The following is a 13,041-nucleotide window of genomic DNA, read 5'->3' on the forward strand; positions in this document are numbered from 1 at the left end:
TGTGGCATGCGTCTGTTCTACTTTGAATGGATCTAGGTCCGTAAGTCATCGGATAGGTTTTCAACTTCTGATACTGACTCTCGATGGAATTTTATCGTTTCGAGACGTCGACGTAAGTCAGAGTCGTTTTTCCGGCTAAGCTTGATGCAGAGGTCATCAACTTTGGAGTTGAGCTTGTCTCAGAGATCGAAAACTCGGAGGCAAAGGTCACTCTGGGAGGAGCGCCGGTTAGACCGATTCTCTTTGCTTTGGATGCGCTGATCGTATCTCTGAGATCTATCGTGTTGATGGAGTTTTTTGTCACGAACCTTTTTCGCCTCAGCAAACAGTATAAATCTTTACCGTTTCTGGTTGCTCGATGGTTCAGATGAATCTGCAAGTCCTCAGTCTTGGGTTTCTCGTCTTCGTCGGAGGAGGCGTCTGGTCGTGCAAGAATAACTTTGACTCCTCGTCGACAGACGTGTGTCTTTATTCTCCTGGACATTATTCTCTGCGTTTACTCGGGGCTCGTTTAGTGGAGTCCTTCCTTTGGATTTATGGGCTTTCCTCTCTTTGTTCTTGCTCCAATTCTTGTCGCTCTTTGGTTTCCGTTTTGGTGGCTCGACGTTCGCAGTACCTTTGCCGTATGAGGCGAACATGGCTTTCACAAAATACTTGTATTCCTTGGTGTCATTCCTTTGACTTTGTGGTAACTGCATCATTTGTCGAGGTCCACCGAGCTTGAATCCGGGTTCGAGTTTGAGTTTGAATTCGAGTATGGGGCCCATATGGGGTTTGGGGTTTATCGTTACAGTCCCGATCCCAATGGTTCCATCCTTTTTCTCGCACAACTAAGGTAGAGACATGGTCGTTTTTTCGCCGATTACATAGAGGAAACCTTTCATGCAATTGGTTTTGTCGCCAAAGGCGTGTTGTAAAGATTCTTGTCGGGTGTCGATGCTTTTTTTCGGAGCCTGCTTTGATGCGTTATGATTCTTATGATCGCCTTGGTGTCTTCCTCCATCTGGATGAAGTTGTGCGAACGAGCGATCGCATCCTAAAGCGAGGTAGTGGGGGTTTGATATAAGTCAGCTCTGAACTTTGAGTGGACCCATAATGTGTTCTGCAGAGTGTTGTTGATTGCGATGTTGTCCAGAATATTAATCGTCGAGACGACATCCTTAAATTTTTCCATGAAGTCGCGTAGACTTTGGTGTTGGGTTTGCGAGAGTTGCCACAAGTTGGATGCTGCCGCGCCCTCTCTGGTTAACATTATGTAGTTCTTAAGGAAAGCTGCCAAAATGTCACATAAGCTGTTGACTGAGTTTTCCTTGAGTCTCGAGAACAAGGTAAATGCTGGCCCGGTCATAGTTTCGACGAACAGCTGGAAAAAGCTGGCATCCTTTTCATCTTTGGAAAAAGTTGTCTCTTTTCATCGTGATGTTGAAGGATGTCATGTGGTCGATCGGATCCGTACCCACGGAGTAGGAAGGGAGGCGTATCTTCTCTGACGACCGGATGGGGACGTCGCTTATACGGCAAGTAAAAGGAGTCTTGGATGTGGTGGCAAGTACGAAGTCGATCTGAGGGGCCGAGCTGGTCACGTGGTGAATTTTCGAGTTTATTTTTTGGAAGGCGAGTTTGAGCTATCCGCCTTGAGTGGTAGAGGCGGCAGGCGGGACAGAGGTATCCGCCGTCTGTTCTTCAGCAATTCCTCCATTGGGTCAGTCTGGAAAAGCTGATGACGTATCATCGGAGGGTTGCTTGTCGGTCCTGGTGGAGCGGTGGTGAGCGGGGCATTGGTCGTTTTTTGGATATTATCTTGATGTGCGAGACGCGCCAGAACGGGGTCATGAAATCCGATGTGACATGAGGCACGACTTGCGGGGTAGGCTCTGGATCTTCTCCGGAGGTGGTTTCAGTGAGAGTCATGTCGAGATCTGTCTTAACTTTTCTTCGTTCTGACCCATGGTGGACACCAACTGTTTGAACCGAGTTTGGTCGGATTCTAGTAAGAGATAAGAAACTCGTCGGTGGGTTAGTTCCAAGGCATTTTATTAGATCAAGAAATGTTTGTTAGTACAAATAAGGAAACAAATGGTGGAAATAAGCCGATGCTCGGGAGCTGACCGGGAAAGTAGAAGTCGGAAAGAATACAAAGTAAGGAAAACCCTAATTCTAACCGCAGGTGTTGGAGAACTTTTAGTCATTATCTTTGATCGGCTAAAAGCAGTCCCGATCCAAACCAAGCCGACAAATCGTCATGCATAAGTCGAGCTGAGCTGTTTGTATGTATTATTTTAGGGCGGACCTGCTATCTCTAGGGCCTTGAGAAATGATGTAAATCCATCTCCTACACCTACATGCTTCGAGAGTTATTTGAGTTCTATGTTCTCACTATCATATCATCCGGAGGAAATAATGTGGAGGCCATTCCAATTGAATCCGTGTCCTGATCAGAATGTTCTTCCGACCAGTCTTGTAGTGTGGTTTGAAGATCAGCATCAGCCTGCATCTATGTGAGTTATACCAGATCATGGAAATTTGTATCTGCCTCCTCTTCAGCATTATGTCTCCATTCACTGATTTCACCATTGATAAGTGTTCAATTGGATTCTTCATTTTCCAGAATATCTTCCTTGTTTTGTTCCTACTAGGGTGACAGTTAGATTGATGTTTTCAGGCAGACGCTCTTGGGAAATTTGTTGTCCTGTTTATTGGTTCCATGGTGGCGATTTCTTCGAGACTACAGAGACTGTCCATAGGATATTTCGTTAGTTTTTTGTATGATCTCATCTCAAAATGAAGAAGATAAACGAACACCCAATATTGCCATACACTTTGGTTTTCAGCCTCTCTGCAGTTTTAAAGTGAGCCACCGTCTGTATCATTGATGATATCTTGACAATTCAAATCATCAGTTTCAGCATTTCATAAGGTCTCTAAGTGACTAGTGCTCGCTTGACCAGAGGCAGACCTGTCCAGTCTAGAAACACATTCTTCCCTAGCATGGAAAAATATACATTATATAGGAATTCATATCGGTTTATAATGATTTATAAATCAATCTATGAATTCATATAGAGTTTCGAATATACCTGGTTATTTTACAGCGAATATATGAATAAACCAAATCGAAATTTCTAATATTCTAAATGTCTTGTCTCTACCGGTATCCACACGAACACAAATTAGATCAAAACGGGATGATAGTGCCGTCGAGATCAAATCTTAGAAACTTGACAAACCTTTTGTCTTTTAGTAATATAGTTTTATATGGGCAATGGACTTTAAGTCTTTTGTGTTGTTCCAAATCCAGTTTGGATTAAGGTGTATTATTTTAAATTTATCTTATAAATAGTAAACCACCAAAATCTTAAGTTTTTTGAATTATATAGGGTATCATGTAATTAGTTTAATCTAATTAAACTTATTATAATCTGATTTAGTTTGATTAGGTGTGTAACCTTATAGAATCAAATATATATATAATATTATGAATTCTCAATTCATAGATTATAAGCGGTTTCTATCAAAATATTATAATCATCTAATATTATATGATTGTCAAACTTCGACACTACGATTTCTATTAGAGTAAATACAAATGACTTTAGGACATTTCTAACAATATCTCACTTGTAGTAGAATCATATATGCTCATAGTCCATTTGTTTTTATATCTCGATCTCAGCATAAAACAAAAACAAATTCATCTTTATTAAGCTAAATCACATTTATCAAACTCTGATTTATACTAATCAAATAAATGATTGATAATAACCATGCATTTCTCAGTATCAAATCTTTAATAGATATGAAGATATTTATCTCTTTTTATATGGGAGAAACAAATTCCATCAGGATCCATCCCTGATCTTTATAAACTTCACAAAACATCTAAACAATGCTTTTATAATCGGTCTTTACGGCTGATTTTGATAAGGTCAAAGTGAAATAATTCACAAGTAAAGAATTATGACAAACTTATGTCTAAAGACTTTCTCTATGGTCGTAATGAAAATGTAGTGTAATTATTAGAATTAGTATTATCTTATACCACATAGATTGAAATATAGATATAAATATGCTCTCTTGACTTTAATAGATAAACTTTGCATTATCAGAATTCTGAGCATTGTGATATTTGTAAATGCTGTCACAAATAGAATTCACAAAATACAAATGGTATCCACCATTATTATTTTGGTTTTATTTTCTCAACCAAATTAATAAAAAATTACCGCAGGTAGCATTTTTCAAAGGATTATTGATTAGTAAATTTGTATTTGAATTATTGTTCCTATTAATTATTGAGAAATTCTCTTAGATACTTTTTGAAGTTTATTTTAACAAAAATAACATTTCAACATTTCAATTATTTTTCAAAGGATGAGAGTGTGTGTTTTTTACGCTGATGACAAAAAAAAAACATTTCAACTAGAAAAATGACCAAAATAGATTTTATTGAAAGTAGGCCTGGGCATTCGGGTCCTCGGGTCGGGTCCGGGTCGGGTCGTCTCGGGTCCGGGTCTTTCGGGTCCAAAAATTTTAGACCCACATGGGTACTTCCAAAAATTCGGGTCGGTTCCGGGTCGGGTCTTATCGGGTCCGGGTCGGTTCGGGTCCACATTTCATATACCCGTTAATACCCAAAAAAAATTCGGTTCTTTATATCTCGGGTCGGGTCCGGGTATTCGGGTCCATGTTCGGGTATATTTCATATTTTCGGGTCGGTTCTTAATATTTCGGGTCGGTTCTATAGTTTTTTGGGTCTAAAACATGTGATTCGGGTCTACTTTTTACCCATGACTTGTTGTTTTACCCGCCGGGTATTACCTGCAATTTTGAAAAAGAATCTGAAACATGAAAACTATAGAACCTGCGTGACAAACTTAAACACTTAAAACTTAAAGTTACCATTCAAAAACAAAACAATAGACATCCTAATATCATAGTATCATTATCATACTCTTAAGTCTCAAAAACTCAAAGACAAAACAACATAACAAAGAAGAGATCAAGTCTCATAAACATAACAAAGAAGAGATCAAGTTCCATGAATATCCATGATGATCATACTAGCTGCATCTCCAAGTCCAACATCCAAACGTCATCAAATCATCTGAACATTTGCAATACATCATGTATAAGAGAATGGTACTCGAAAGTCGAAACAGTATTATACTAGTTTCCAATTTGATAGCACAAAACAGTAGAGTAGAGAGTAGAGACTTACTAAATCTGCTTGAAAGCAGGTTCAAATTCTACATAATAAAAATAAAATAAGTGAAGGTTAGTAATCCAAAGTAAAATGCATAAAACAAATAAATCTATTAGATTTGATTACCTCTCATAAGCTCATCTTGATTCTCTAACTCAGAAAGGATTTGCTCCTTCCTAATGACTCCTTTTCCTTTGAATTTAATCTCAGATTTGAGCCACTGCTCTGTGCACATCAAGACTTCTATCATAAAATGTGTCAAGCAGCTTCTGCTTGGGTCTAGGACACGCCCACTTGTGCTGAAGGCTGATTCGGAGGCTACTGAAGACACTTGCATTGCAAGTACATCTCTGGCTACTCTTGAGAGAACTGGAAACTTAGGACTGTTAAGCTTCCACCATGAGAGTACATCATACTCAGTACCATCCATTAATTTTGGGTACTCCACACTCTCTTTCAAATACACATCCAGCTCATCTGTTGTTTCTTGAACCCCTGCTTCATTCACAAGCTCAAGGTAGAGGTCACTCATGCTTTCATAAGCTAGTCCATTCCCAAGTACGGTCTGTTGAGATGCTTCTTCTACAAATTGATCTTGGGACTGAGATGAAGTTCCATGAGACTGACTATGAACAGACTGACCAGCAGAAGCCTCATTGTTGATCACGCGGCTGTTATACTCATCAAACAAGCTTCTCAAGAGGTCTTTTGTCTCAGCAGTCAAAAGTGTAACCTGAACACTGCCTACTCCATACAGTTTCTCGAAACACTTAACTACAAGCTTCATCTTCTTACTTGGATCAAGAACACCAGCAACAATGATCATCTTATTCATCTCAACATTCTCAACAAATGGAGACCAATACTTTCCTAATTTTTTCTCCATTGCAGCAGCCTTAGACCTTAATATTTCATCAGGGCCTGGAGTTGTGCTTAGTAAACTAATGTTCCTTGTGACAGTGTAGATAGCATGATACAGTTTATGCGCAGAGATGGTATTTGAAGATGACAAAACTAATGTAGCTTTGTAAAAGATGATCAAGAACTGCACTAACCTACTAACAGCTTCCCAATCTTCTTTTGCTGGTGGTCCAATGCGTTTCTTCCCATCTATTATCTGATTGAAGTAGTCGTTGTAGGGCCTGTCTTCAGCTTCCATCTTGTCAAAGGCCACTTTAAACTTCATCGCCTGCTCCAGCATCAGATATGTGGAGTTCCATCTTGTTGTAACATCTAATGGTAAACTTCCTCTTTTAATCTTTCCTGACTCAACACAGCGTCCAAAGGATACTTGCCTCTGTGTAGAAGATCTCACAAAGTAAATGCCATTTCTAATGGCATCTATATTGTTGTCAACCTCTTGCAGACCTTCTTTCACAACCAGATTCAGAATGTGCGTTGCACATCGAAGATGTAGATAGCGACCTCCTAAAACCAGTGCATCAGCTCCATGTTCCATAAATTTTTCCTTAAACCTTCTCAATGCTGAACCGTTGGCAGTGGCATTATTGACAGTGATGCTGAACAATTTCTCGATGCCCCAGTCTTCTAAGCATTCAAGAAGAGCATTACAGATCGTTGCTCCTTTGTGGTCAACGACATTCTTGAACCCGATAATCAGCTTCCTTAACTTCCACCAAGAGTCAATGAAGTGGGCTGTAATGACCATGTAACTTGCACCAGTATGAGGAGCCTTCCATATGTCAGTTGTCAGAGAGAGTCGCTGCTTGTTCTCCTCGAGTAAGTTCTTCATGGTCTTTTTCTTTTGCACATAAATCTCAACAATGTCACGCCGTGCAGTGGTCCGAGAATGAGGAATGCCGAGCTTAATCTTATCAGTGAAATGTCTCCAAGCCAAACCATCTACCCAAGATAACGGTAATTCTCCTATGACCATCATCTCGTTTGTAGCTTCCCTAATAACAGCATCTGATACCCTACACAACTTGGCACTACCACTGTCATCTTCAGGACCACCCTTATTTTTTCCATTCGCAGATAGCCACACCTTGTAACCTCTGCAAGCCAGATTCAAATGCTTCCTCATGTTTGAAGTTCCAGACTTGGTTGGACAAGACATTTCTTTGCCACAGTGGTTGCAACAAGCTCGGTCTAAGTCATCTTTCTTCCTTGTGAAATGCTCCCAAACATCAGATGTAGTTTTGCTCTTCTTTCTTGACTTTGAACCACTGCTACCCTCTGCTTCTCTACGTTTCTCTTTCTTATGAGATCTTGGCGTCTGAGTCTGAGCTTCATCTTCAGTTGAACTATCTGACTCACCATCATCACCGTGATTATGTTCATCTATTTTCCCTGGATTATCACAAGACGCCATCTACAATACAAAAAAAAAAATTCAAACTCAGAACAACAAAGAAACAAACAAGAACAAGTCAAAGTTGACAAAATCAAACAACAAACAAACAAGTCAAAGTCGCCAAATTTCAAACTGTGATCACGATAACTTGACAACAAACATCAAACAACAAGTTCAAACTCGAACAATTATGAAAAACAAACAACAAAATCAAACTCGAACAGACTGGAACAAAAATCAAAATCAAACTCGAACAAAAAAAATAAAACAAAAAAAAATTGGGGAAAAGGGTTACCCGAGATCGATTTCGAGATCGATTCCTAGACGTCTCAGATGGAGGAGAACAGACTGGAAGAATCGATTCCAGTTTGATGTCTGCTTGATTTAAGATTTATGGTTAATAAACCGTTGAGAATTTTGGGGGAATGGAAAGGACGAAGACGGAGTCGGCTATCGGGTTTCAACTTTCGAGAAAATGGTTAATGTCTCTGACTCTCGACTCGGTTCCAATGTAAAAATATATCAGGCCTAAAATATATAGTGGCTCGGTTCCAAAAATACCCGCTCGGGTCCCGGGTCGGTTCTGGACCCGAATCTGCTACCCACGGTTGCTCTATTTTCAGACCCATTCGGGTAAATGCCTCGGTTCGGTTCTAGACCTGGACCCGAATTTTTGGGTCGGTTCCGGTTCGGGTCCTCGGGTCCGGGTAAAATGCCCAGGCCTAAATTGAAGGGTAAATATGTATTTATAACTCTTGAGTTAACTAATCTAAGATTTAAAGTTTAGAATTAAGATGTGTGGTTTTAGGAATGTAATCAAATTTTTAAAAATAAGAAATAAATATTAAAGTTTTCAAACTAAAAATAGTTATTTCGATCATTTTATTTTTTGAAAACTATTTTTGTGATAAAAATTTTAAAAATGGCTATGTGAGATGTATTTTTGAACAAAAAAAAGTATTGTATTCATAGAGTCGAACAATAGGCCTTCCCGAATGAAAACAATAGGACTGGTTTTACGTTTTGGGCCTCAAACAGTGAAACAAAACGGGCCCTCGAAAAGAGAAAGAAAACAGAAGTAGGTGAAAAGCGTTTTTCAAATCCAATCAACGATCCTTTCTCCATTTATCTAAACCCTAACCCTTTCTTTCTCACTTTCGTTCTACACTAAACCATTTCCTTATCCACAGAACGTTCACCTTCTCTCCGGTCTGAATAATGGCGTCCACAAACGCTCTCTCTTCCGCCTCCCTCCTCTGCTCCTCACGACAGGTGAAGCTGAGATTAGCCATTTAAGTTCTATCTTACTTCTTACTTTACTTGTAATTTGAATTTTACTTACATTCTATATCACTGTTCTTTCTCTTTGCAGGGAAAGCTGATTGGTGGAAATGAGCAGAAAGGTGAAAGAGTAAGCTACAGGAAAGCAAGCAGACGTTTCAGTATTAGAGCTAATGTAAAGGAAATCTCTTTCGACCAGAACTCAAGAGCTGCTCTTCAAGCTGGCATTGACAAGCTTGCTGATGCTGTTGGTCTCACTCTTGGCCCTAGAGGTATTTATTATTACTACAATCTCAATGTGTGTTGTGTTGTATTGTATTGTATTGTATCTCTCTTTTCTCTTTTTGTGTGTTAATCTTGTTGGATTTTGCCAAGGGAGAAATGTTGTGCTGGATGAGTTTGGAAGCCCCAAGGTTGTGAATGACGGAGTCACCATTGCTAGGGCTATTGAGTTACCTGATGCTATGGAGAATGCTGGTGCAGCGCTTATCCGTGAGGTTAGTCTGTGTGAGAGAGCTTTTACTTTTGTTATTTATCTTAACGGTGATTGATTTGGTGCGTTTGTTTTGTTGTTTGAGAGAAGGTTGCTAGTAAGACTAATGACTCAGCTGGTGATGGGACAACAACTGCATCTGTCCTTGCTAGGGAAATAATCAAACACGGATTACTGAGTGTCACTTCTGGCGCCAATCCTGTTTCCCTCAAGAGGGGAATCGATAAGACTGTCCAAGCTTTGATCGAAGAGCTTGAGAAGAAAGCTAGACCTGTCAAAGGTGGTAGTGACATCAAAGGTACTATCTTTTTTTCTTCCAGTGACCTTCCTTCTTGTTTATCCAATCTTGTTTATCAAAACTGTTTCATGACATTTTTTTTGCAGCGGTGGCTACAATCTCTGCTGGAAATGATGAGCTTGTGGGAACAATGATTGCTGATGCCATTGACAAAGTTGGACCTGATGGTGTTTTGTCCATTGAATCTTCATCCTCTTTCGAGACTACGGTCGAAGTTGAAGAAGGAATGGAGGTCTGAGTTTCTTTTAGTCTTTACTAAAAAACTCTTCAACTCTAGTTTGATGTGCCAATGGTCTATAATGGATTGCAGATTGACAGAGGTTACATCTCACCTCAGTTTGTTACAAACCCTGAGAAACTACTAGTTGAGTTTGAGAATGCGCGGGTGTTGATCACTGATCAGAAGATCTCCGCAATCAAAGACATCATCCCAATCTTGGAGAAGACCACTCAGCTTCGAGCTCCATTGCTGATTATTGCAGAGGATGTTACAGGTGAAGCCTTAGCAACCCTTGTCGTGAACAAACTCCGTGGTGTCCTCAATGTTGTCGCCGTGAAAGCTCCTGGATTTGGAGAAAGAAGAAAGGCTATGCTTCAAGATATAGCAATCTTGACAGGTAACCTTAGTTGTCTTTTTAATTCTCTCTCTATGTTTTGTTCTGTTCTGAACTTTGTCTTCTTTTGTGGGTTGTTCTTCAGGAGCCGAGTATCAAGCCCTTGACATGGGCTTGCTGGTCGAAAACACAACCATAGATCAGTTGGGTATTGCTCGTAAAGTCACCATAAGCAAAGATTCGACTACGCTCATTGCAGATGCAGCTTCCAAGGACGAGTTACAAGCTCGTATCTCCCAGCTGAAGAAAGAACTATTCGAGACTGATTCTGTCTATGACTCAGAGAAGCTCGCTGAGAGAATAGCTAAACTCTCTGGTGGTGTTGCTGTCATTAAAGTCGGAGCAGCGACTGAAACTGAGCTTGAGGACCGTAAGCTTCGTATTGAGGACGCAAAGAACGCTACATTTGCTGCTATCGAAGAAGGTATAGTTCCTGGTGGTGGTGCGACTTTGGTGCATCTCTCAACTGTGATTCCTGCCATTAAAGAGAAGCTGGAGGATGCTGATGAACGTCTGGGAGCTGACATAGTACAGAAGGTAAAGGATCATAAGTTTTTAACATCATTTGAGATTTGATCTTATGAGGGTTTTTTTTTTTTATATTCAGGCTTTGGTGGCACCAGCTGCACTTATTGCTCAGAACGCTGGAATCGAAGGAGAAGTTGTAGTTGAAAAGATTATGTTCAGTGAATGGGAGATAGGGTACAACGCCATGACTGATAACTATGAGAATCTGTTGGAAGCTGGAGTGATTGATCCAGCTAAAGTCACGAGATGTGCGCTTCAGAACGCTGCATCGGTTGCAGGAATGGTACTGACAACTCAGGCCATTGTTGTTGACAAACCGAAACCTAAGGCTCCTGCTGCTGCTCCTCCTCAGGGTCTCATGGTGTAATGGGAAAATTACACACTTTTTACCATATGGTCATATTTGTTGACCCCAATGATCTCGCAATGTTTTTTTTTTTACTTTCTTCGTTGGGGATATGAGTAATTTTTTTAACGGCAACAACAAATAAATTCACTTTGATTATTCTGAATTGAAAGTGAAACTTAGAATGTTCTGTACTCAAAACTAGGTCGGGATCTTGCACATGAATTGTTATGGTATTTGATAGAAGCCATGTTTTGATAGGTCTCAATAATATCATTAGATTGTTGTGAAATGGTTGGAAAGAGATGGCATTTCCAAAAAGATGGTATTTCGTTAATAGCATGCTTGGTATAAACGGTAGCCAAGAAAGGGTTTAATACCCGAATATATCAAGAAAAAATTGGCAAAATGGGCAAATCGCAAGTTTGTAATTTGGCAGTGACTTCAAGTTTAAATTAGTCAATTGGGCAATTTTTTGCATTTGCCCATGTAAACTAATGTCTAAATATTCTTTGGGACATTTGTCAGATTCATTATTTATATCTTTACCATTTTAATTAAAACTAGATCATGACCCGCCCGGTCGGGCGGTTTTCATATTTTTTGGAAGCATGAGATATATTTTTTTATTGTTATAAATTTTTTTTTTTGATTTTTTGTATATTATAAAGTTAATTATTTAAAAAACAATTATTACATATTTACTCGGTGAATTTTATTATATTCTGATGTCTAATATATTACATATGTCTGATATATAAACAAAAAGTGTTTAGCTTCATCATTTTTATTATTATTATTTTTTTGGAAGTGATCGTAGGTGTGTAAAGATAATGTAGAAGATCAGTATTTATAGTTTAATTTTAGGGTAACAATAATGTACCACCGATATATATACTAAACCAATTAAGTAATTTATAATAAATACCAAATCACACTATATGGTTACCGAGATATTATGTATAATTGTAATGACTTGGTGAATGTATTTTTCCATAAAATATTTTCTTTGAAAGTAAAATTCGAGATATATATCTGTTATGTAAATAATCATATGCATCGAATATATACTACACAAATATTCTCTAAGGCAATTTCTTAATATATCTTATTAGCGAAATCACCCATAATTTTAAATATAGAATTATGGGTCATTTTGTTAATCTATTAAACATGTTTTATAAAATAAATTAATAGTGTTATATATTTTTAGTTTTATAATAGTTATATTTATATTTATATGTCTAGTTAGCATTATTATTCAGACCCGTGCATATACACATAATTTCAATTTTATTAAGATATTAAACTAATATAAAATAATTAGTCAAACATTTGTTAAAATTTTGGTATTTTATATATTTATGTAGACAAAAATGTATAATGAACATTTACAGTAGACTAATATAATAAATTTGGTTTTATTTTATTTTGTTTTTATAATAAAATTCTAATTAAAATTATTTTATAATAAAATTATAATCATATGACTATTTTATAGTAGATAAAAATGATACATCTTTTTTAATAGAGAAGATATATTTCTCAAAGAAATGTTTATATGTATTCTTAAGGTTTGGTGGTATTAAATTCAATTTTAATAATATTACACATTACGTAATATAGAGGTAAATAGAATCTGTACATATATTTGTACATAATATGTTATGTTGAACCCGAGGACAATTTTAAAACATAATCGTATGCAACTATGCACTAACTTAAATAAAGAAAAGATGGAGTTGCTAATCGTATGATTATGAACATGAATATATTTCAAATCTTTTTAGTTAGCGTTGGACCATTTATTTCCTAAACCAACAAAATAAAAGAAAGAGTCTCAGTCTATTAATGAATTCATGTGGATATCATATACCTATAGAAGAGAGTGTGCATTTAATTTAAAATCTTACAAAATAATAGTTAGGTCCATTATAATGTTTCTGTTTTAATAAGATAGA

The 13,041-nt window shown here is 37.8% G+C and overlaps 1 protein-coding gene across 1 annotated transcript; it reads left to right on the plus strand.

The window, feature by feature from the left end:
- Positions 1 to 8,640: 8,640 nt before the first annotated feature.
- Positions 8,641 to 11,239, plus strand: LOC108836586 (ruBisCO large subunit-binding protein subunit alpha, chloroplastic-like). Its single transcript, XM_057004665.1, has 8 exons — positions 8,641 to 8,792; positions 8,893 to 9,073; positions 9,177 to 9,298; positions 9,385 to 9,592; positions 9,679 to 9,824; positions 9,903 to 10,209; positions 10,292 to 10,743; positions 10,814 to 11,239. Exons 1-8 carry the CDS (start codon positions 8,739 to 8,741, stop codon positions 11,099 to 11,101), a joined length of 1,758 nt encoding a protein of 585 aa, XP_056860645.1. The 5' UTR covers positions 8,641 to 8,738; the 3' UTR covers positions 11,102 to 11,239.
- The last annotated feature ends 1,802 nt before the right edge of the window (positions 11,240 to 13,041 follow it).

Source organism: Raphanus sativus, chromosome 3 (genome assembly GCF_000801105.2).
Source record: "Raphanus sativus cultivar WK10039 chromosome 3, ASM80110v3, whole genome shotgun sequence".
Lineage (NCBI taxonomy): Eukaryota > Viridiplantae > Streptophyta > Magnoliopsida > Brassicales > Brassicaceae > Raphanus > Raphanus sativus.